This window comes from Schistocerca americana, chromosome 4 (assembly GCF_021461395.2).
Source record: "Schistocerca americana isolate TAMUIC-IGC-003095 chromosome 4, iqSchAmer2.1, whole genome shotgun sequence".
NCBI lineage: Eukaryota > Metazoa > Arthropoda > Insecta > Orthoptera > Acrididae > Schistocerca > Schistocerca americana.
The window spans coordinates 360964868-360987880 of NC_060122.1; the positions used below are offsets into that span (position 1 = coordinate 360964868).

At 40.4% G+C, this 23013-nt stretch overlaps 1 protein-coding gene across 2 annotated transcripts in view; it reads left to right on the top strand.

The window, feature by feature from the left end:
- The window catches only part of LOC124613085 (F-actin-monooxygenase Mical), a 555995-nt gene that overhangs the window by 495045 nt on the left and 37937 nt on the right, over window positions 1-23013 (top strand). For both annotated transcript variants that reach the window (XM_047141672.1, XM_047141673.1), the window contains 3 exons: window positions 8056-8230; window positions 13648-13792; window positions 22232-22344. In XM_047141672.1, the coding sequence (XP_046997628.1) occupies window positions 8056-8230; window positions 13648-13792; window positions 22232-22344 (433 nt within the window). The remainder of the gene's footprint in view (window positions 1-8055; window positions 8231-13647; window positions 13793-22231; window positions 22345-23013) is intronic.

Consider the following 23013-nt stretch of genomic DNA (forward strand, 5'->3'; position numbering starts at 1 on the left):
TCACAGGCAATGATGGATATCCACGCTATTGTCAAAAATAAACTGGAGATGGGGGGCAAATTCATCACTTTTAAAGTATGAAAAAATGGTGTTCACTCTTGAAAACGGACAATTCATACGTCAATGTCAAGATAGTGCATCTAATATGGCTCAACCACAACAAATTCACGCATTATTTGCAATTGTATTGACTATGTGCTTTCCATGTAAGCCAAAAGATCCTTGAGAAAAATAAAAACACTACACGAGTAATGACATTCTGCATTGTTTGTGTGCTGTGAGTGACAATCCAGACATTAAATTCACACCACAGGTATAAAATTAGGTGGTGGTTTTGATTGAGGGCATATATTTGGCAGTTGCTAACAAAGCACCTGTATAAATGGATATGGCTGCACTGAATCAATCTGCAGATTATCTTTTGATAATGGTTTGCTAATGGAAATATGCTTTGATGTCACCAAATTGGGTATATTTGCTGAAACAAATATTTCAAAATTAGTTCCAGAACAGCACATAGCATATGGTATGTATGTAGTTGCAAGCCAAAGCTGCAAACTATATTTCCTGGATGTGCCTATAGACACAGGAAAAACTGTTCTCATTTTGCCTATAATATGATCACAAAAAGCTTTTCACTGGTAATTGCATCCTATGGAATTGTGGTAACTCTTTTGCATTGTGGCCAGAAAGTGCATTCAGCACAGAAAATGCTGTTGAATATGCAAATCACAAAGACACCAACATGTAATATCAGCAAAAATTGTTTAATAGGTAAAGCACTCTAGCAGTCACCTCTTGGGTCAGGATTTTTTGTGGGCGTGGAGGCTGAGCAGATGAAGTGGTGGCGCTAAATGTGTAGGAGGCTGAGCTCAGGAGCTGGCAAAGGTAGCTGTCACATGCCCAAAGGTGTCAGTTGAACAACATTGTCTAGGAACATAGTTATTTCTGGTGATTTTACAGTACAGAATGTCTTCTATGGCACAGCGAAAGGTGTGCTGAATCACACACTTGAGTGTGACAAAGAATGTGGGACATGCTGGCGTTTTACAGGTCAGGAGCCAACAGCAATGTCATTCGGATAGCTGAATCAGGAATGTGTAGGCACAAGCCTGCTGTGACTCGCCAGCAACTTGTATGATTCCCTCAGTGCACTTGAAGATGGGCGTGCACTTAGGTGTGTGAACACCATACAAAGACAGTGGGTGTCATGAAGGCAGAAGCCCAGGTCTCAGATTGACAACAGAGCAGGAGATGGAGCCACATACAACCAGGGAGGCGGTACGTGGATACCTCGCCCAGCAAGTTGAAGAAAGTAGTTTACAGTAACTTGTTATGGCCATTCACCATGTAATGGCCCAGGCTAGTCCACATCTTCTATTAGTCATGGATGTAATCAAACAGCAGTGGCAGCCTACAGCAGCAAAGTCTCACTGCAGCTGGATAGCTACGGTTTTCACTAAAGCAGCAAGCAGCACATTATGATTCACCATTCCATCGGAATCAGAGATGCAGATGGAATGACCAGACACTGAGACTGGGGCTATTGAAACGGGGGTATTTAAATTGAATATAACATCATTGCAGCTGATGATGCATTCATTTGCCCTCATTATCTGGAGGTGTCAGTGGATTTGTCCCCAAGATGGTGTCTCAATTATTGTCAGTTCCCCTTGCCTTCACACTTTCTGTTAGTGCTAGGATACCGTAGAGCAGCTGATCTCAGATGTTACATGTTGTGGCTCTGTATTGCAAGGTTTGCAAATTACATATTGGCTGCTGTCATACTGAGCCATTTGTACTCCTTGATTAAGACTCCACTTGGTGTGACAACATGTTATGAACAGTGCCCTGCCTTCTGCCACATTTGCACTCTGTTCATGCCCCAGATGCTGATTGTGACACGAGGTATGAGCTGGACCTGTTTCTCTGCTCTCTGCACCACTTTTACAAATTTGTTTGAACAGCTGGTATTGGATCTGCTGTGCAACAATACACCCATCCTCAAAAAATTCGTCCTGAATTTTATTTTATCATCACCCTACAGTTACTTCCATTTTACATTGATTAAGGGAATTCTGGTTTGTGCTGTACTATCTTAGTTAAAACTCAGGAGAGTGAGTTCACTACTTCCCGTGTGAATCTATGTTTAACTCTCTAATATAGGCAAGATAGTTCCCATTCTACGTACTATAATCTAATTACAGACATCGATCCAATTGGTTTCAGTTCCTACTCCTTAGTTATGGTGTTGAGCCGTTCTGCAGGGAGCTGGTGCAAAAGTAGGAGTAGTGTCAGGTTTGCACCTCAAGCATAGGTAGCTTATATAAGATAGAAACACAGCTGTGCTAGTAGTAGAATGCTGTTTTTCCTGAAAATGTTGGATATGTTTCAATGTCTCTTCCGCAGTAATACACCCCTTTTCTGGTGCAATTTGTGCACATATCGAGAGTAGGGTTTTTGGATTCAAAGTGTCATTCCACCTTAAAAAAAAATCTAATCTTTCTGATTATATTTTGTGGAAGTAGAATATCCAAAGGTTTTTCTAGCCAGTACAACATTAGTGTCACTAACTTGATTGTGGTCATCCCTATACCCATGATGGTTGCAGGTAAATGATAGTTAGGCCCTGATCCATTACAAGTCAAGCCACTGATCAAGATACCACTGTTCTGAAGTACCGTCCTTTCCATGCTCCTAGGTTTTCCATCCTTTTAACAGTTGATGATCACCGTCTGTGGCACAAAGATGAGTAAATTCAGTGGGTTTCTACTTCCTGAAAATTTACTTCCTGTGGCATTGCACTGCATCGAGTTCACCCTTGAACAACTAAACTTTGCGTGACCGTGTGTCTGTTCAAACTATTGTGCTTGGACAAATGGTAATACTTCCAGCTCTACACTCTCACACCTGCTCTGATGTCATAAAAGTATGTGCATCTTGTCATTCCAAAATCACCAATACTTCTTTAGTCTGTAGTTGCCACTCATGTATTCATGATTTTCCATTTCATTGGGCACAGATGAATGGTGTGACACTGATAACCCACGATTCTACCTACTACCAGGAATCTAATACATATAAGCAGTCTTCCTTTATCTGCCTCCTCTCCAACAGTACTACTGGTAAATTTCCTTGTGTTAACTAAATGCGGAAACTCTGTTAGGAAGCCCTTCTGTGCTTGCCATAACCCTTCCAAAAATTTTTGCAGTGACATCAATTCTGAACTTAGTTGTCCAAGTACAGCATGGTGAACTGCTGGTTGCATTCCTTCTTCTTGAAATCTTGCCTCATCAATTCTGTCTATCAGTGTCCTTAACCATCTTGTGATAGTCATCTTTTCATCCATTGTGCTCAATCATTTCTGAATCATTGCCAAGTTGTTATCTGCTGTTGCTACCATATTATGCACACACTCCATGAGTTCTGTAGCACTCTCTCATGTAACTTCAGTATTTTCCAATGCATTTTGCCCCAGATTTGTTAGTTGTGTCATATTTCACCCTACTGTGGTCTTAGTGTCCCCTACTGCTTCTTGCACCTAACCTATTGTCGTATTCAGTTCCCACAGCATATTCATTTTTTGTCCAAAACAGGTTTTTAACAAGCTGCTCCTGCATTGATCCATCTCCTCTGTATGTGTACAGGTGACTGTTGTGCTGTGATTTGCATCAGCTATGCTTTTAGCTTCCCATAAGGCAGTTCTAATTCTTGATAATCATTACTAATTTCCAAGAAAATAGTTTCTTTCCATGCCTCCTTACATAACTCCTTGACTGTGCCTTGTAGTCTACGAATCTCTTTCCTAACTTTCCACACCTTGAAATTTAGTCCCCATATCCTGTGGTGACTGGTCAATAACACATCCTGTTGCTTGGAAACAACACTTCAGAGTTCAGTGGCTGGTAGACTTGCGTCGTCCTTACCAAAATTTTGTAGCCTAACCAGAACCATACGTTCATCATTCATGTTCCATGTGTGTGCTACACTTCTGCATACAAAACAGTGCACAGAACCTAAATGCTTGTTACTTTCTCCTGTAGTAAATCTGTACCCACAGAGACCCAAGTCAGTTTCGCTGTTCCTGTTATGTTATCATGGGAACCCATCTTTATCATGTGTATGCAGTGCAGATGCCAATTCCTTCATGATCAGTGCACCTTGCGACATTGCCTCACTTGTGGCCGTATCACCAAGTGGGAACAAAGTCCCTCTAAGATCATCTGTATGCCATGAAAGATAGATAATATTATGATTAGTAAGGAAATCAAACCGGAGAATCACAGAATACCCTTCACCAACACGTGGCAACGCCTCCATATGCTCAGAGAAAATCTTAGCTCCAGTGCTAAATTAGAGCAGTGTTGCTCCCCAATGAATTTATATCATTATCACAAACACCATGTAACTTGTAATGCAGTGACCCTACTCTCTTTTTACCCAGAATGTGTAGTGCAACAACTGATACAGTGCCCCTGTATCTATTAAAACCCATGTTCTTTGCCACCAATGAAACTCCCCAACCAGGATTCTGTTTCTGCATCTACTTGTGCAATACTACAGTGTATTTGGAGCGTTTTCAGAAGGCTGATAAATTTGTGTTCACATTTAATGAACTCTTTTTGTTGATAACAAATTTCTCATTTCTTACTCCTGCACTTCAGTGCTTTATGACCCACTTGTCCACATTCATAGCACTCTGGCTGATGACAGTGTTGTTGGAAATGGCCCTCACATACATACGTGTGACATTTAATTTCTGAAGCAAACACAAGGCAGTCACCAAGACACCTAGATGATATATATATATATGTTTCTTCCAACTGTGTGGTGATCCAAATAGCTGCAGCCAAATCAGAAGGATTCTCCACCCTAACCCTCCTTGACATTTCAGTATAAAATACATTGAGATCCCTATTCTCGGCTTCTTGGCATAGCGCCATATTGACTTCCTCATTCTGCATTAGCTCGTACATTTGGATGTTGAACTTTGAGAACCTATTTGAGAATGATTCAGTGAACTCATTATGCTTCTGCAGTAACACATTAACATATTCATCTTCTCCCTAAAGAAGTGAGTACTGTTCCCAACTGAAACTTTTGGGTAAGCACAGCCTTTGTGCACGGCAACTCTTGCCCAGGAAGAATGTTTAATGTACACCTGGTAGACGTCAAATGTGACTCAGACAAGTACCCTTAAAACCATACAGGTTAGGAAGTTCACACAGCTGCACAAGAGTTACCCTCAGATTAAAATGAATGCCACAATGAGCCACCATGGCCAATGAATTATACATACAAAATTTCAAGTTACAAACTAAACAAAATGCTTTTCAGTCTCAGCCCTGCACTGCGCAAAGCATTGACTGCAAGATGAGCGAAGCTGCTGTGGTAATGACAATGACATCAGAAGCTAGCTGTGGCAGTGGTCAGCCATTCCTGATGCCAGTTGTAGCCACACCAATGTGAGGCCCATTTCTGACTACCATTGTAGCTGTCACTCCTCAAGACAGGATTTTTAGTGGCCGTGGCAGCTGAGCAGGTATGGTGGTTATGCTACAGGTGCGGGAGACTGAGCTCAGAAGCTGGGAAGGGTAGCTGTCATATGCCCAAAGTCATCATTTATACGGCCTAGTTTGGATTTTACAGTATATATTGTCTTCTCTGATGGTGGTGAACTAAGGTGTGTGCCAACAGCATATCAAGGATGACTGATGTCATGAAGGCGGATGCTCAAAACTCAAAATCAACTACACAGTGTACAACCAGGGATGTTGTACTCAGGTTGAAAGTGGTAGTTTCTAGTCATTTGGGAAGGGGGAAAGCCCACATCTTACCTCAGTCATGGAGTTAACCCAACAACAATGGCAGCTTGCAGCTGTGAAGTCCCATCACAGCCAGCTGGCCACAGTCTCGGAGGTGAAGTCTTTACTCATGTAGCAGGCAGCATGTCACAATTTGCCAACCAACTTATCATGCTCCTAGTAATATTAAAATTCTGTTGGAATCAGAGATGCAGCCAGAATGACCAGACACTGAGATTGAGGCTTCTGAAACAGGGATATTTAAGCTGGACATAACATCATTGCAGCTGGTGATGTGATCATTTGCCCTCATTATCTATAAGTGTCACTGGACTTGTCCACACCATGGTGTCTCAATTATTGTCAGTTCCCCTTGCCTTCACACTTTCCTTTAGGACATCATAGAGCAGCTGGGATTGGAAGTTACACTTTATGGCTGTGTATTGCCAGACTTGCAGAGTGATGTAATGGATGCAGTCATACTGTGCCATTTATACTCCATGATTACAACTTGGTTCAGTGTGGAAATGTGTTAGGGGCAGTGTTCTACCTTCTGCACCACTGGCGCACTCTGTGCTCCCTTTGACTGTGACACCTGGTACAAGCCACAGTTGATTTTTGGAATCTGTGCCAAGTTTAAAAATTTATATGCGCACCTGAGAATTTGATCGCACCCGAGAATTTGATCTGTTGTACAATAATACTCCGATCATGTTAACTCATTGTATGAGATAGAGTAGTATGGTGCACAATAAAGCATTGGAATTTTGAGAGAAAAGGAGCAGCCTTTCAGTAGTGCACTCATTTTATGGTCTGGTGATTTTTGACAAATTCTGCTAATTGTACTCTCTTCAGCAGCCGCTGATGAAAACTCGCTTAATGATGACATTTACAGACATTAACTTTGAAGACCAATGTCTGTACAACTACAACATGATGCGTACATTGAATGTTCCACAAAGCTGTTTTTGGTTACTGAGAATAGGAAATCGGCAGTCGATGAATCCACATGGTGTATCACATTTTCAACAAAATTCTGTAAAATCACACCAATCACAGATGAATTGATTTACAAAGTTTTCCTGGATTTCACATACAAATACCAAACTTAGCAGTTGCTCAGTGGATATGCTGTGTTAGCATCCAAAAACGACAGTATCAGTACCATAAATTTCAGCATTTTAAAAGAAATACCAGGTGAAGCAACAATGTATCAGTTCATTGACACTGTAATAATCATGACCAAGGTGTCAATTATCCCCAAATTCATGTGAATTCAGTAGATTTGTCAGGCGTGCTGCCTCACATATTAACACTGAAAATTAGCAGGCCTGTCATTCTTTACTGAACTGTAAATCCACAACTGCTTTGGAATGCTACCAGGCTTTGAATGAAAGATATTATAAACAATATCATTGTAGCTACAATTTTAAAATAAAATTTGTGGGACAAGATGTGCTGTTGCCATGCTTCCCAGTGATTGCAATGTATGTCATTTGAATTGAAGTGTCTGCAGTTTCTGGGACAGTCACTACAAATGTGTGGACTAAATTTGGCAAATCCATGTTTTTCACGTAGACAGCTGTATGTGACCTGCTCACACGTCGGAAAACCTTCAGATTTATCCATATATGTGCGACATTGGGGTGGCAGGGAGTGTGTGGGGGGAGGGGTGGGGGCGAAATATGTATCCAAAACACTTCAATAAATGGAATTTTAACACTTGTCATTTCTCTTTTTGAGTGGCAATGCAATGCAATGCAAGCTGGGTCCTTGCTGTTTTTATAGTATTATCTTCAACCTTTCTTTCCCTTTGTACTTACATAGATATTACAAACTCTGACCAAGTAGTAGTACAATTTATTAAATGAAAATTTCTTTTGTATAACTTTACTATAACCAATAGAAAAATTTGGTAATAGGAAACTGCTATGTAATTTGGTAGATTTTTTTTCCGTGGGCAGGACTGCTCAATAAACAACATCACACAAATTGTGAGATGTGGGGAGTCTATGCCCCAAATATATGTTTATATTTAATTATGGGATAAGATTATGTTTTTATTATTGATTGTTTGTTTATTAGAAGAGAAATCAGTTTCTTGCCTAATATAATATCTTCCAGAATTTCATTTCAGCTGTACTTCATAGTAATTCCTTGTTGTAGCAGAAGGATTGAGGTTACTCACTTTCCACATTGAAAATTAAATAATTGTCACTTCCTGATATCTGTTTTTCATCCTTTTTAATAGGATAAGGAATCACCAAACAAACATGCCCAATCATCAGATGTCTATAGGATCAAAACTGCTGATAGTGTAAAAGATAACGAAAAAAGATATGGAGTTTTATACGATGATACGCCTCCACCCATACCACCACCTCCTCTAAACTACTTGAAGAATGCTGCTGCTCACAGGGCATCAGGTGAGTATTTGATTTGTTTTTACAATATTAGTGCAACTAGTGGTAAGCTTACTACAGTATGGCAGTAGTCTTTTGATTTATCAACCATTTTCGTGACAATTATGTGGAAATGATTAGTGACAAGGCTGTGCTTAGTTTTATTTCTTCGTTTGACAAATAGTTTCTGATGAAATTGAGTGTCATCATTTTATTAATTGTTATGTGACTGCTTAAATCTGTTTTTCATATGTCTGAAAAAGATGCTAAGCAGTCAGTTGTTCTTGTCTATTTCATAACATAGATATTCTCTAAAACACTACTTTGTAGTTTTCAAATCTCCATATTACTGTTTTCATTCGCATTGGTATGCTGCTCTATTTGAGGAGCCAGGAAGTGAAATTCATTTCACCATAGCCAAGCTTTAGTGTGGGCAAAAGTCAGTATGGAATAAAAATAGTGTGAAACACATTATTACAATTTTTTGCCTTAGGCTAATAACTACTAACCAGGTTTTTCTGGTAATTACAGGTAAAATAAATTCCACAAAATTTTATAGGTGTTATGTTCTCAGATGTCCCTTTTAATTTAAACTGCTATTGAAAATGGCTATTTCTCATCCAAAGCCTCTGTAATTGAGGTTGCTAATGCATACTCACCCAGTGACACTAAATTTGCTGATAACTGGCTCAAATCGTTGTGTTGGAAGGAATATTCACTGCAGTTTTTTGCTGTTAAGGGGAGGGAGAAAAATACCTGGATTCTACATTGTACACCAAGATTCCGGATTAAGTTTCTAACATCTGTGCTATTTGTCACAGTTTAAAGGTATGTGACACTGTTGATGGTGATCGCTGTTGATGGTGATCTATTATTCAACTGTAGAAGTTAAGCTGGATGGCCCCTTTGCACAAGCACTAAATTTCACCTACTCCATTCTCTTCACCCATATCAACAGGAACACTACAGTACAGCATACACATATTTAAGATTGGCAAAAGATGCACGACACCCTTTGGCTGCACCGGGGGTATATAAAATTCCTTGTAGTTGGTTGGTTGGTTGGTTGGTTTGGGGAAGGAGACCAGACAGCGTGGTCATCGGTCTCATCAGATTAGGGAAGGATTGGGAAGGAAGTCGGCCATGCCCTTTCAGAGGAACCATCCCGGCATTTGCCTGGAGCGATGTAGGGAAATCACGGAAAACCTAAATCAGGATGGCCGGACGCGGGATTGAACCATCGTCCTCCTGAATGCTTGTAGTTGTGGACAGGTTTATATTGGTACCACAAAGAGAAGTGTGAACACCCATCTTCTTGAACATAAGAGGAATTGCCGCCTGGGTCACACAGATAAATCGGCCGTAGCGGAACATGCACCGCAAGTGTGACGATCGATTACTTTCATTCGAGAATGTTGGCATTATCAGAGATGATCTCATAGCCGACACCACAGGATCGACAGTGGCACCCTCTGTACTGCCTATATAATCAGCGCTTCCTCGAGTTCTCTTCGCAGTTTGCCACTGTACGTCAGGGGAGAGTTTTATACTTCGACCACGGCCTATCAGCCCGGAAGTTTTAAGTGAAGACAATACCGGCCGTGAAAGCTTACATTGTATGATCAAACGCCTTTACGGGAAGGAAATGTCTGCATCGGTTCGACGACTTGAAGGTATGAACAAGAAGAAAGCACAACTACTGTGTTCCCTCACCTCCTTGTTACACTGCAGGGACGGATTCCGAAATTTCTGAAGGTGAAGGGGATGTTTCGCTCGGCTCAGGCTGATCGTATTTACAACCATGTGGAATCTGCAATGCTATGTGAGAGGATTCATCAGACGCGGCGAGCACTAGCGAAAACCAGCAGTAAGCTTTTTCATCTCCACTTAGTTCTTAGTAAAACTATGCAATGTGGCGATGGGAATTAGATTGACAGTCTAACATTCAAAATTATGGGAGTTAGTGCAGAAATATCAGCAAATAGACAGAAGAAGAAGAAGTTCAATAACTTACAGAACAACATTTCAGGAGGTTCAGTTGAGGACAATTCTCGTACTGTTATTAACCTGTCTGATAAAGATTTATCAAATGTTGAAATTTCTGTACTAGCGAAAGGGGGCAATTTTGCTGTGACGCCCCAAAACGTACCCACAGAGGATATCGTAGAAAATATTGAGGCAGGTATCCGGCAGCTGCCACAGCAGTCCGCTGACGTAATTAGGATGGAAACGGTTAGGATTTTACGTACATGTAAGCCACCTAACAGTAATTTGTCGCAGGCACAAAGGAAGGTGCTGAGGGATATAAATGCAGATAAAAACATTATTGTTCTTAATGCAGATAAGGGTAATGCCACCGTCATACTGAACAGTGAGGACTATCATGGAAAAATCAATGATATTTTGGTTCCCTCCAATTACAAAAAACTCCAGAAAGATCAGAGTATGAAGATTTTAAGAATGACCAATCGACTGGTGAAAGCGTCTTCATTCGCCTTTGACGATAAGAAGCTGCTTTGTAAAACAAAAGACTTTATGGCATACCCGGAGTGCATAAACCTGAGATTCCGTTGAGGCCAATTGTCAGCGCTATAGGTGGACCAACACACGAGTTAGCTAGACACTTTGCCTCAGTGCTGCAACCTTATGTTGGTACAATGGACAGTCGTATTAAAAATTCAGCTCATTTCATTGACAAGTTAAAGGAAACGAGCGTGGGCCTGGATGATATCTTCATCAGTTTTGATATTGTGTCATTATTTACCATGATTCTGGTAGACGAATCTATCTTATGCATAGCAGATATTTTTTGTACCAATATTTTGGCATTATTCTGACACTGCCTCACCACAACCTACTTTCAATACGATAATAACTTTTATGAACAGATTGACGGGGTGGCTATAGGCAGTCCTCTTAGTCCTGCTGTGGCTAACTTATTTATGTCGACTTTTGAACGACAGGCGTTGCAGACTGCCAGTAAGAGACCAGCCAGATGGTATTGCTATGTCGATGACACGTTCGTAGTATGGGCACACAGAGCAGAGGAGTTGGATGCCTTCCTGACACATTTAAACAGCATTAATCCATAAATCCAATTTACTATGGAGACGGAAAGGAATGGGCAATTGAATTTCCTGGATATGTCTGTGATTAAATGATGGGACAGAACGTTGGGCCTTAAGGTGTATAGAAAGGCCACACATACTGATCGTTATCTACATAAAGATTCAAACCACCACCCTAGACAAAAAAAAAAAAAAAAGGTGTAATGAAAACCTTAGTAGACAGGGCGTACAAAATTTGTGAACCTGTTTATTTAAAAGACGAGATTGAACATCTACGGTCAACTTTCGTGAAGAATGGCTATTCTAGCAAGGATATAGATCGAGCACTTCGCTCTATGCAGAGAATCAGGAGCAATGATGAACAAAAGTCGCCCAAGAGCAAAGTTTTTCTTCCGTTGATTAGTAAGGTCACAGATCGCATTGGGAAAGTTTTAAGCAAGTATGGGGTGGAAACTATTTTCAGACCCACCAGGAAGATAAAAGAATATTTAAGATCGGCAAAAGATGCACGACACCCTTTGGCTACACCGGGGGTATATAAAATTCCTTGTAGTTGTGGACAGGTTTATATCGGTACCACAAAGAGAAGTGTGAACACCCGTCTTCTTGAACATAAGAGGAATTGCTGCCTGGGTCACATGGATAAATCAGCCGTAGCGGAACATGTTTGCCAGGAAGGTGATCATGAAATAAAATTCAGCGAGACGAGCGTCATATCAAACCCCTCGCATTATTATGCACGCATGTATAGAGATGCTAATGAGATTGATAAACACCGTAATCATTTTAATAGGAAAGACAATTGTGTTAAACTGGATAATATTTGGATATCAGCATTGCACCGCAAGCGTGATGATCGATTACTTTCAATCGAGAATGTTGGCATTACCAGAGACAATCAAATAGCCAACACTACGGGATCGACAGTGGCACACTCTGTACTGCCTATATAATCAGCTCTTCCTTGAGTTCTCTTCGCAGTTTGCCGCTGTACCTCCGAGGATGTCTCCCGCAGTCGGAGATGAAACGTCAGGGGAGAGTTTTATACTTCGACCATGGCCTATCGGCCCAGAAGTTTTAAGTGAAGACAATACCGACCGTGAAAGCTTACATTATACTAAGATTGTCATCAGCATCTAGGATACAGCAATTAGGCATTTGCCTGTTATGTCTTAAAATTTATGCTCACTGTTTCCTTGGTTGACCTATGTCTCTCAATCCTTTCAGGTATGCTCACCATTTTCTTGGTCAGCCAATGTCATTCCTTCCTTTCAGGTTTTAGTTCAGGATATTCCTTGGTAGTCTTTCATTTCTCAGTCCTTTCATGTCATGTTTCCACTTATCCATGTATTGAAAAGTCCAAGTTGGAATATCAACAAAATTATGAAAAGGATAGATTGCTACTCACTGAAAATGACACTTTGAGTTGCAGACAGGCACAATGAAAAGTGTGTTACACAGTGTGTTTCAGGCCAAAGCCTTCTTCAGAAAAAAAATAACACACACGCATTCATGCAAACAAGCACACCTCACACATACATGACTGTTCTCTCTGGCTGCTGCAGTCAGAATGCAGTGGTATCATGTCAAACAGAAGCAGCAATCTTAAGTGTGGTGAGAAAGGAGGAGGGATAACATGGGGGTGGGGGGGGGGGGGTGGGGGGGAGGAGGAGGAGGACAGTGCTGCGAGACTGTGTGTGTGTGTGTGTGTGTGTGTGTGTGTGTGTGTGTCAGAGAAAGGAGCACAATGGTGGTGGGGGATGTAAGTGGGGAGGAGGTAATACGAACTGTTGGGTGGAGTGACAGTAGATTACCTTAGGTTCAGGCCAGCGTGATTTTGGGAGTGGAAAATGTGTAGTAAGAATAACTCCTATTTGTGCAGTTCAGAGAAGCTGATGGTTGAGAGAAGGTTCCAGATAACCTGGGTTGTGAAGCAACCATTGAAAACATGCAAGATATGTTCAGCTGCGTGTTGTGCCCCAGTGCTGTCCACTTTGCTTTTGGCCACAGTGGGCAGTGGCCATTCACCCTGGTAGACAGCTGGGTGGCAGTCATACCAATATAAAAAGCTGTGCAGTGATTTCAGCCGAGCTGATATATGGTATATGACATGACATGTGATCAGTGTTGTCTTGTAAATTATGTATTCTCTTTTGTTTCTTTGTATGCTCTAAACATTTGTATAATTTACAAACTGTATACATTACCAAGTATCTCACTGCTGCAGACTGTAAACTCATAGCAAGGTCATATTTTTTTTTTTTAAAAAAAAAAAAAAGCTTATTCATAATTAAATGTAATGAGATTTCTGAGCATAAATAGTTGTGTATGTTTTGATAGATTCATTATTATTATTATTATTTATTTTCATAGAAGAGAGTTGCTCTGAAGTGGATGAAGAATCTCGCGCAACAATTTTGTCCACCCCAAGTCATGAAGGAACCTTATCAACAGGCAGTCTGAGCCGACGCCACACACGCATGCAGCAACGTATGTCAAGGCAGGCACAGCAAAAGAGGTTAGCTGATTCAGTTAAATCTTCATTAAGAGCAAAATGATAACCTTTAATACTAACATCTCGTACACTAATATTTGTATCTCATACATTAGAATTGAAATATATTAGAACACAGGACATGTTGTGGGTATTCAATGGCCTTTCAGGTGAAAAGGCCATAGAAGAATCATTATTACTAAATTGTGTGTTTTGTTTACACAAAGCATATTAATTTCAGGCTGATCTATAACAGAATCCTTTTAGTTTTTTTTCTGAGTCATTGTTTCCTGCATTTTGTGGGAATTTAAACAAGCCCTCATACATTATACACTGAGGTGACAAACGTTATGGGACATTGATCTACACATATACAGACAGCGGTGAGCATTGGTGGAGCTGTCATTTGTGCTCAGATGATCACGTGAAAAGGTTTCTGGCGTGATTGTAGCTGCATGATGGGAATTACCAGACTTTGAACGCAGAATGGTAGTTGGAGCTAGATACGTAGTACATTCCATTTCAGAAATCGTTAGGGAATGCAATATTCTGAGAACCACAATGTCAAGAGTCTGCCAAGAATACCAACTTTCAGGCTTTACCTCTCACCAACAATGCAGTGGCCAATGGCCTTCACTGAACAACTGAGAGCAGCAGAATTTGCTTAGAGTTGTCAGTGTTAACAGACAAGCAACACCACATGAAATAACTGCAGAAATCAAAGTGGGATGTATGATGAACGTATCTGTTAGGGCAGTGTGGTAAAATTTGGTGTTGATCGTCTATGACAGCAGACGACCAATGCGAGTGCCTTTGCTAACAGTATGACATCACCTCCAGTGCTTCTCCTGGGCTTGTGACCATATTGGTTGGACTATAGACAACTGATGTTAGGGTTTGAGTGTCATGCAGACCCCATGAAGCCATGGACTCAAGTTGTCAACAAGCCACTTTGCAAGCTGGTGGTGGCTCCATAATGGTGTGGACTGTTTTTGCATGGAATGGACTGGGTGTCCTCTTGATGTACAGCTGTTTGGAGACCATTTGCAGCCATTTATGGACATCGTGTTTACAGACAACAGGGATGACAATGCACCACATCACTAGGCTACAAGTAATCGTGATTGGTTTGAAAATTGTTCTGGACAATTCGGGCGAATGGTTTAGCCATGCAGATCACCCAATATGAGTCCCATCAAACATTTATTGAACATAATTGAGAGGTCAGATCATGCACAAAATTCTCCACCGGAAAAACTTTTGCAATTGTGGACAGCTATAGAGGCAGCTTGCCTCAATATTTCTACAGGGGACTTCCCAACGACTTGTTGAGTCCACACCATGTCGAGTTGCTGCACTACGCTGGGTAAAACTAGGTCCGACATGATGGTGCGAGATATTCCATAACTTTTGCCACCTCACTTTATAAAACTGTTACTTGCTATTAGTAATTATTACATTTCTAATAACTGTCAAACATATGTAATAAATTGTTAGGGAACAAAAAAATCATGATCCAGCTTAACAGTATGTATGTACATTTGCGTGTGCCTTGGTCCAAGTTGGGGCAAAGGTTGCTACCTTAGATTTTTAATGAGACCCATGTGAGGCAAATTTATTGTAATATTAAAAATGTATCACTCTGTTCAAGTATATTAAATTGAATGTGTGATGAATCCTATACTTAAAGAGTAACTGAGCAACACTACTTCATGAACATGCAGTCCATTGCAAAACTGGCAGCCAACAGCTGTGCTTTTTGTTTTGTTATAGCAAGTGAAGTGCCATGCAAGTTTTTGAATGAAAAGAATGTGAGGTTCAGGTTTAACGCCATGTAAATGACAAGACCATTATTAGATATGTAGCCCAAGTTCACATAGGGCAAGAATGCGGAAGGAAATAAGCTGTCGTCATTTCAAAGGAATCTTCCAGCATTCAGCTTGTTTATTTTTGAGAACCCATGAAAAACCTAAATCAGAAAGACCAGACAGCTATTTGAAACCCACTACTTCTGAATGCAAGTCTACCACCACATTTGATAGGAACTTAGAGTAGTTAGGGCTGGCAAACTGAATTCCCACTGGCACATCAATTTGGACAAAGAAGTCTTTTTTAATTGAAGTAATGATGAAATTTGTACACTGTGCAATAAAACTGTCCAGGCACCCCCTATTAGGTGCATTGTGCTGCCACATACTGCCAGATACTCCATATTAGTGATCTTAGTAGTCATTAGACATCATGAGAGAGCAGAATGGGACACTCTGCAGAACTCACGGACGTCAGGCAGTAGGGTGTCACTTGTGCCATACATGTGTATGTGAGATCTCCACACTCCTAAACATTCCTAGGTCCACTGTTTCCAATGTGATAGTGAAGTAGAAACGTGAAGGAACACGTACAGCACAAAAGTGTACAAGCCGACCTCGTCTATTGACTGACAGAGATGGCTGACAGTTAAAGAGGGTCATAATGTGTAATAGGCAGACATCTATCCAGACCATCACACAGGAATTTCAAACAGCATCAGAATCCACTGCAAGTACTATGACAGTTAGGTAGAAGGTGAGAAAACTTGGATTTCATCGTCGAGTGGCTGTTCATTATCATGCCAGTAAATGCCAAATGATGCCTTACTTGGTGTAAGGAGTGCAAACATTGGATGTTTGAAGAATGGAAAAACATTGTGTGAAATGATGAATCATGGTACACAATGTGGTGATCTGATGGCAGGGTGTGGGTATGGTGAGTGCTTGGTGAATGTCATCTGCCAGCATGTGTAGAATTCGGAGGCAGTGGTGTTATGGCATGGTTGTGTTTTTCATGGAGGTGACTTGCATCCATTGTTGTTTCGCATGGCACTATCACAGTACAGGCCTACATTGAGATGTTAAGCACCTTCTTGCTTTCCACTATTGAAGAGCAATTCGGGGACGGCGATTTCATTTTTCAACATGATCGAACACCTGTTCATAATGCGTGGCCTGTGGCGGAGTGGTTACATGACAATAGCATCCCTGTAATGGACTGGCCTGCACAGAGTCCTGACCTGAATCCTATAGAACATCTTTGGGATGTTTTGGAATGCCGACTTTGTGCCGGCCTCATCGACCGACATCGATACCTCTCCTCAGTGCAGCATTCCGTGAAGAATGGGCTGCCATTCCCCAAGAAACCTTCCAGCACTTGATTGAACGTATATCTGTGAGAGTGGAAGCTGTCATCAAGGCTAAGGGTGAGCCAAAACCATATTGAATTCCAGCATTACCAATGGAGCGTGCCACGAACTTGTAAGTCATTTTCAGCCAGGTGTCCGGATAGTTTTGATCACATAGTGTATCTGTAAAAGTTACCATGGCATGGTTAAAGATGCAGGAAGAGATATTATGTTATGAAGAAATTCCCAGACCAGACAAAGATAGCAATGTGAAAGAGTTTACGTGTATTTGATGGTCATATGTAGCAGGTTCTTTGTTCTGGGAATGAAAGAATCTTTTTTATTATTTTCTTTCTCGTATAAAAACAAAGAGAATTATTTTTGTTATTAATAGATCATTTTTGTTGTAATATTGTATATGTGACTGTCACTTTTACTCTCAACCTGCAATGGATTGTTGATATCGTATTTCATAGGTGAATAAATTTACTTGTACTTTGGTTGATATTTATTTATATATTTTGTATTCTGTACATCCGTCTTATTAATACATGACAGCATATGGAATGGGTCAATTTTGCAATACTGGTAATTACACATACATACAGTTTAAGTATCACAAATATTTGTGTATTATTCATTGCGGCTCAGGGACTCTTCTATTGTGTACAATGACCCTTGCATCAGCAGACATTTAAAGCTTCTTAATAAGAGTTCATCATTCACTCGACACTTCATTTGTGGAGGTAGGACATTAAAAATCCTGTACTCCCTCAATTATATCCTCTTCCCCACAGCACTCAATTTTGTCTGCTCAGAGAGAATGTCTTTTTGCATCATGACTGTGATACATGTTACTGGGTTGAGAGAGAGAGAGAGAGAGAGAGAGAGACTTTTTTCTTGTGAAACATGTTGGGGAGAATATACATTCTACTGTAGTTGTGGTGATTAAAATTACCAGAAGATGAGGCCACGTGCCATGATGACATGAAAGCAGTCATAATATACTGATTAATTAGCATTCTTATTTCTGCAAGGGTAACAATGCTTAAACTAAATGCTGCAGGAAACGGTCTTTTGCACTGATCTAGGGTGTGGTTTGACCAGTTTATTTTACTATCAGCGAAGAAACCCACATATTTGGCATTATGTACTCTTGTTATCTGCTAACCATCAATTTTTTCCCATTTTTTCCGCATATTTATGATCTGTTCAGAACTGAATAAAACTTATTTTACTGACATTGAGAGAAAGATCATGTATGATAATCAGTTCATAATATCCGCGAAAACCTTATTTACTGATGCTTTAATTTTTTATGCTGAATTACCAGTAATTACTGTATAGTCATCAGCAAAGGTGTATATTTGTGTTACTTTGTACAAAAGAGAAATATTGTTAATAATAGGTAGGGGAATCAGAAGTGAGTCTTGAGGTACCCTGCAAGTGTTGGTATTACAGTCTAATGATGGTGAGATGTTCTCCCCACTTGCTTACTTTTTCCAGTCTGGGAAATTTGTTTTATAGTTTTTCAGCCCAGTATCAGGCCACATCAAGTGTTATATTCTTGTCAAGCCATAGGTTGCCAGGGGTACATCTTGTGGGGCAGTTGGGACATTGTAAATGATGATCCATGTCCTGGATTTCTCAACAGTCGCATTTGTTGTGTGCTTTGTCTTTTAGGCTCCATTTAATTAGATTTGTTTTGACTGGCACGCACTACACCCATTTTGATGCAGTTCAGTATTCTCCAAATCTTCCAGCTTGATGTATTGTTGCCGGGCATCTCTTGTGAGGCAGGCTTGTTCTATGGGGTATCATTCTGCTTGGTACTAAGAATTCTTTTGTAGGATTTAAGTCTGCCAAGCCCCCATGAAACACCCTTGTAGGGCATGGCACTTATCAAAAGTCTGTTTAAATTCTTGTGTGTGTTCATGAGAAATTTTTCAGGATTCAGGAGTGAGAATCTGTCTGCTTTATATAGCTACCCAAGTGTTGTAGTTTCATGCATCCTGTTGTTAGTCTGCATTTTTGGCATGTGCAGTTCTGGACCACATGGAGTTTGCATGTTCCACTGAGGAAAAGCAAAGTACTTGAGCATTTGTTCTTAATATAGTTGCTCTCGGTTCCCATTTACTATTCGCAACTTTCCTCAATATATTGTTCCTGATTAATAACGGACATTCCTAAATTTGGTAGTATTCAATGTGTTTGTATCTCTTGGTTTCATTCTCCTCTTTGTTGTCTGTCAGCACAATAACAACTTTCTGTCATTTTATCTTGCAATGTAAACCAAAGAAAAGAAATTTTTTGTGAATACGTTTGAGAGGAACTTTCAGTTTCAGTGGTGCTGAGTTGTGTGTTCCTTATAGCAACGAATTGTCTTGAATGCCGAAACAGTTATATAAGCATATGAATATTTACAGCACTTAAGTAGCATCATGCTATTCGATGTAATGTTCCTCACTGCAGTCTTCCACACTAATGTTTATAAGCCTACAGATGCACTTGATCTTGAGGCCAAGCTCTGAATTATGGCTGCTTAAAATATTGAGCCGGCTAATTAGAGTTCCAAGCAGTTAAATCAGATGGATTTATGTCCTCTGGTGCCGTGTATGTGTGGTACCACCCCTCGAAGAATAACGGTGAAGGAAAACAATCTCGTGTGGCAGCAGACTGGCAGGAGATTCAAATGCCCGGCCCCCTCATGGCAGTGCACAGGATGCAGTTGGCAGAGATGCTGTCAATACTGCAACTTCTTAAGTTTTGTTTTTAAATAATAGTCACTGCTAATAATCTTCAAGTAGATGAATTCAAGTTCCCTCACTTTTCAGACATTCACAAGGAAATATGGCTGGCTGAAAGCTGCTGGACTTGCTAAGTGGATGATCCACACTTGTCAGAATGTGCTCAAATGTATCCATGCATTCTAAATTAATTGTAGATTGTATTTGAATTATTACTTAGTCCTCTTCTTTTATGCATCATAGTTACTCATTCCTTCTTCTTTTGCATCATCTCAGCCTTTGCCTCAGAAAAAGAGAACTATAATACCAGTAGAAATCCATTACATTAACTACTACACATGCGACCCACTGATGAATACGGTTTCAGTGCTCAAGTGATGCCTCTCAGGTTGTTCAAAGTCATGTGACGGTTTAGCTGTACAATTTCACTCCCAGTGTGTGTATGCGTGCGTGCAGCTTTAGAGCAGACAGTTAGGTCCTGCTAGTGTGTGTGTGTGTGTGTGTGTGTGTGTGTGTGTGTGTGTGTGTGTTAAGGCACATTTATTAGACCGGTGCGCCTTGCAGCTAGTCACTGTGCGTCTGCTCTTGTCCCACACAAAAGTAGAGGCATCTAGTGTGAACCTAGCTGTGAATGGAATCACTTGTGCACACATGTTGAAAAGGCATCTACAACATGCATGTGTGACTCTCCTCAAGTGTGGGGGCAAGCACAGCTGCACAGTGACTAGGAGCAAAGGGCGCACAGGTATAAACACATCTTTAGACTGGATGGTCAGGTCCTTCCAAGGTGAGTGCAGCCTTAGAGTGGATGGTCAGGTCATCTAGGTGTGGGATGCATGAATGAGCTTGAGGGAAGTCAAATACAGTTGCTCCCCATATCCAAAGCTACTACATTGACATCAGCAAGTAGTAAATGCACCAAACAATATGACCAAGCCTAACTCCTGATGCAGACCTCTAGTTTCTGCATCAGACTGAAACATATTTGTGTGTTACAACAAGTTTGTCTCACATGATAATCAGTAATAACGCAATACTGTGGCCACTTGCTTTTGGGTAGCTGTGTGAAAAAGTGTGTACTTTCTACTAGAAGAAGAGGTAGATAGCTCAGAAGGTAGTGAATACTGTTGGTGTGGTGTGTACACACACACAAGTTCACTACACATGAGTAGTTGTCTTTCCATTATTTTATGTGTTGTTCTATCCATGCATTTCCATTATTGTTGTGCCTTAAAATAATGTGTACTGATTACTGCTGGAGAACTATAGTTTATATGCCATTAGTTGAGTACCTGGCATTGCCCTGAATGTATTTATTCCAGTCTTTCATTAGTCCACCTCTTCTTCCCCCACTCTCTGTCCTCCTCCCCCCCCCCCCCTCTCTGTCAATCTGCTCCTCCCCTCTCTCCACTCCCTCTTCCTTCCACTCTCCTTTCCCTCCTCCTCCTCCCCCCTCATATCTGTGCTTATCTCTTCCTTCCTCCTCACTGTCATCCATGTCCTCATCGATCCTTCTCTCTCCACCATATCACGCTCACCTCTATAAGAGGCTGGTGGTTCTTGCCCCATTTATTTATTTCCACACTTTACCTAATGTGTGTACCAAATTTGATTCAAATCACTCTAGAGGTTTAGGGTGATCTATTTACCTGTGGCTTTGCTCATATATGCACATTTCAAATATATTTAACCTATTTCACATGTATTTGTACACATATTTCGCTTGTATCCCTAGAGAATTTTGCCCTGCAGTTACATTTTTAAGCAGCTCAATGTTTATGACGACTTATCTTCTGAACTATGTGCTGTACAATGATGTAATTTTGAAGGTACATCCATTGGTATATGTGGCTACTGTCTGCAAAATGTGTGGTGAACAGAGTTAGAAGTAAAGAAATGATAAATTGAAACATCATGCACGATGCACCAGTTTTTCATGCATTTCAGTGTCTATGATGCCATGTTTCCTGAACAATATGCATCACACAATGATATAATTTTTTGGGACATTCATGGTATATGTGAATATAGTCTGCAAAATGTGTCACAAATACAGCTAATGGTAAAGAAGTAATAGATTAAAATGTCATGCTTCATGTGACAGTTTTACTACATGGACAGAGAAAATGTAATAAGAGGTAAACTTTCATTCTCAAATACTGGATGACTAAAACATGGTTATTTGTTCATCATGAGCTACTCCGCTTTTTGACCCCCACCCATTTGATAGGTGGTTCTCATTCGTGCAGTGATGATTTCCAGACAGTAAGTGGTGTGTGTACCAAATTTGGTTGAAATCTTTCCATTAGTTTAGGACGATGTACATACATACATATTACATATAAATGTACATCAATTTTTATAATATGTATAGATTTGAGTTACTTATTTAAAAAGATCATTGTTTCCTGCATAAGTACCTTGTAAAATTGTTTTTACTTTGTGACTCACATTAATATTATCTGATATGTTGACTGTATTGAAACTACAAATGACTTGCAAACCGTGACATTATAAAACCATGATATTACATGACTTTGCATTTTTTGTTGATTTCAGACTCAGGATGGCTCAGGAAATTCAGCGTCAGTTAGAAGAAGTGGAAGTGAAGCAGAAAGAGCTGGAACAGAGAGGAGTCAATGTGGAAAAAGCTCTTCGAGGAGAAAGTGCAGGTACCAACTAAGTTCCATCTACTAATAACTTCTGTATGTTTTTAACACAGTCCCTTTACACGATACAGTCATTATTGGTTTTGGCCCACAATGGCCTTCTTCAACTCGTACAATAGAAAAAAAGGAAAACTGCCTATATTAAGACCTTAAAACAAACAGAAAAGTTTCTGTGTCTTCTTGTGAGTTACACAAAGTAGAAAAAGTGAATGGTTAGATATTTTAGAAGAAATTTATGTTGTGCACTGGAAAGAACTGAACAAACTCCTCAATGACAGAATGAGTGTACAGTGGATGCACATTTCAGTATTTGTGATGATCTATTCATTTGAAGCAGGTGTGCTTCAGCTGACAATGGGGCTTTTCTGTGACCAAGTGCTGCACTGAGCCGTCCAGACCATGTCTTCACTTGTGAGCTTCTGCCCATCTAACATAAACACCCCACAACCAGAATGGGAGCAGCAGTCTGCTGCAGAATGCCACCCTTGTCATCCAGGCTGTGTCATCTTTGTTGGGCTTATCACCAGAGGTCTAATTATCTTGCGCCTAAAGTGCAGCACCATCAGTCATCATAAATATTTACCATACCAATTGCTCCTGTTTCCTTTTATTATAAAGACCTAACTCTGTTTTAAATATGAATTTACTCCTTGAACAAGCTGTACTCTATTT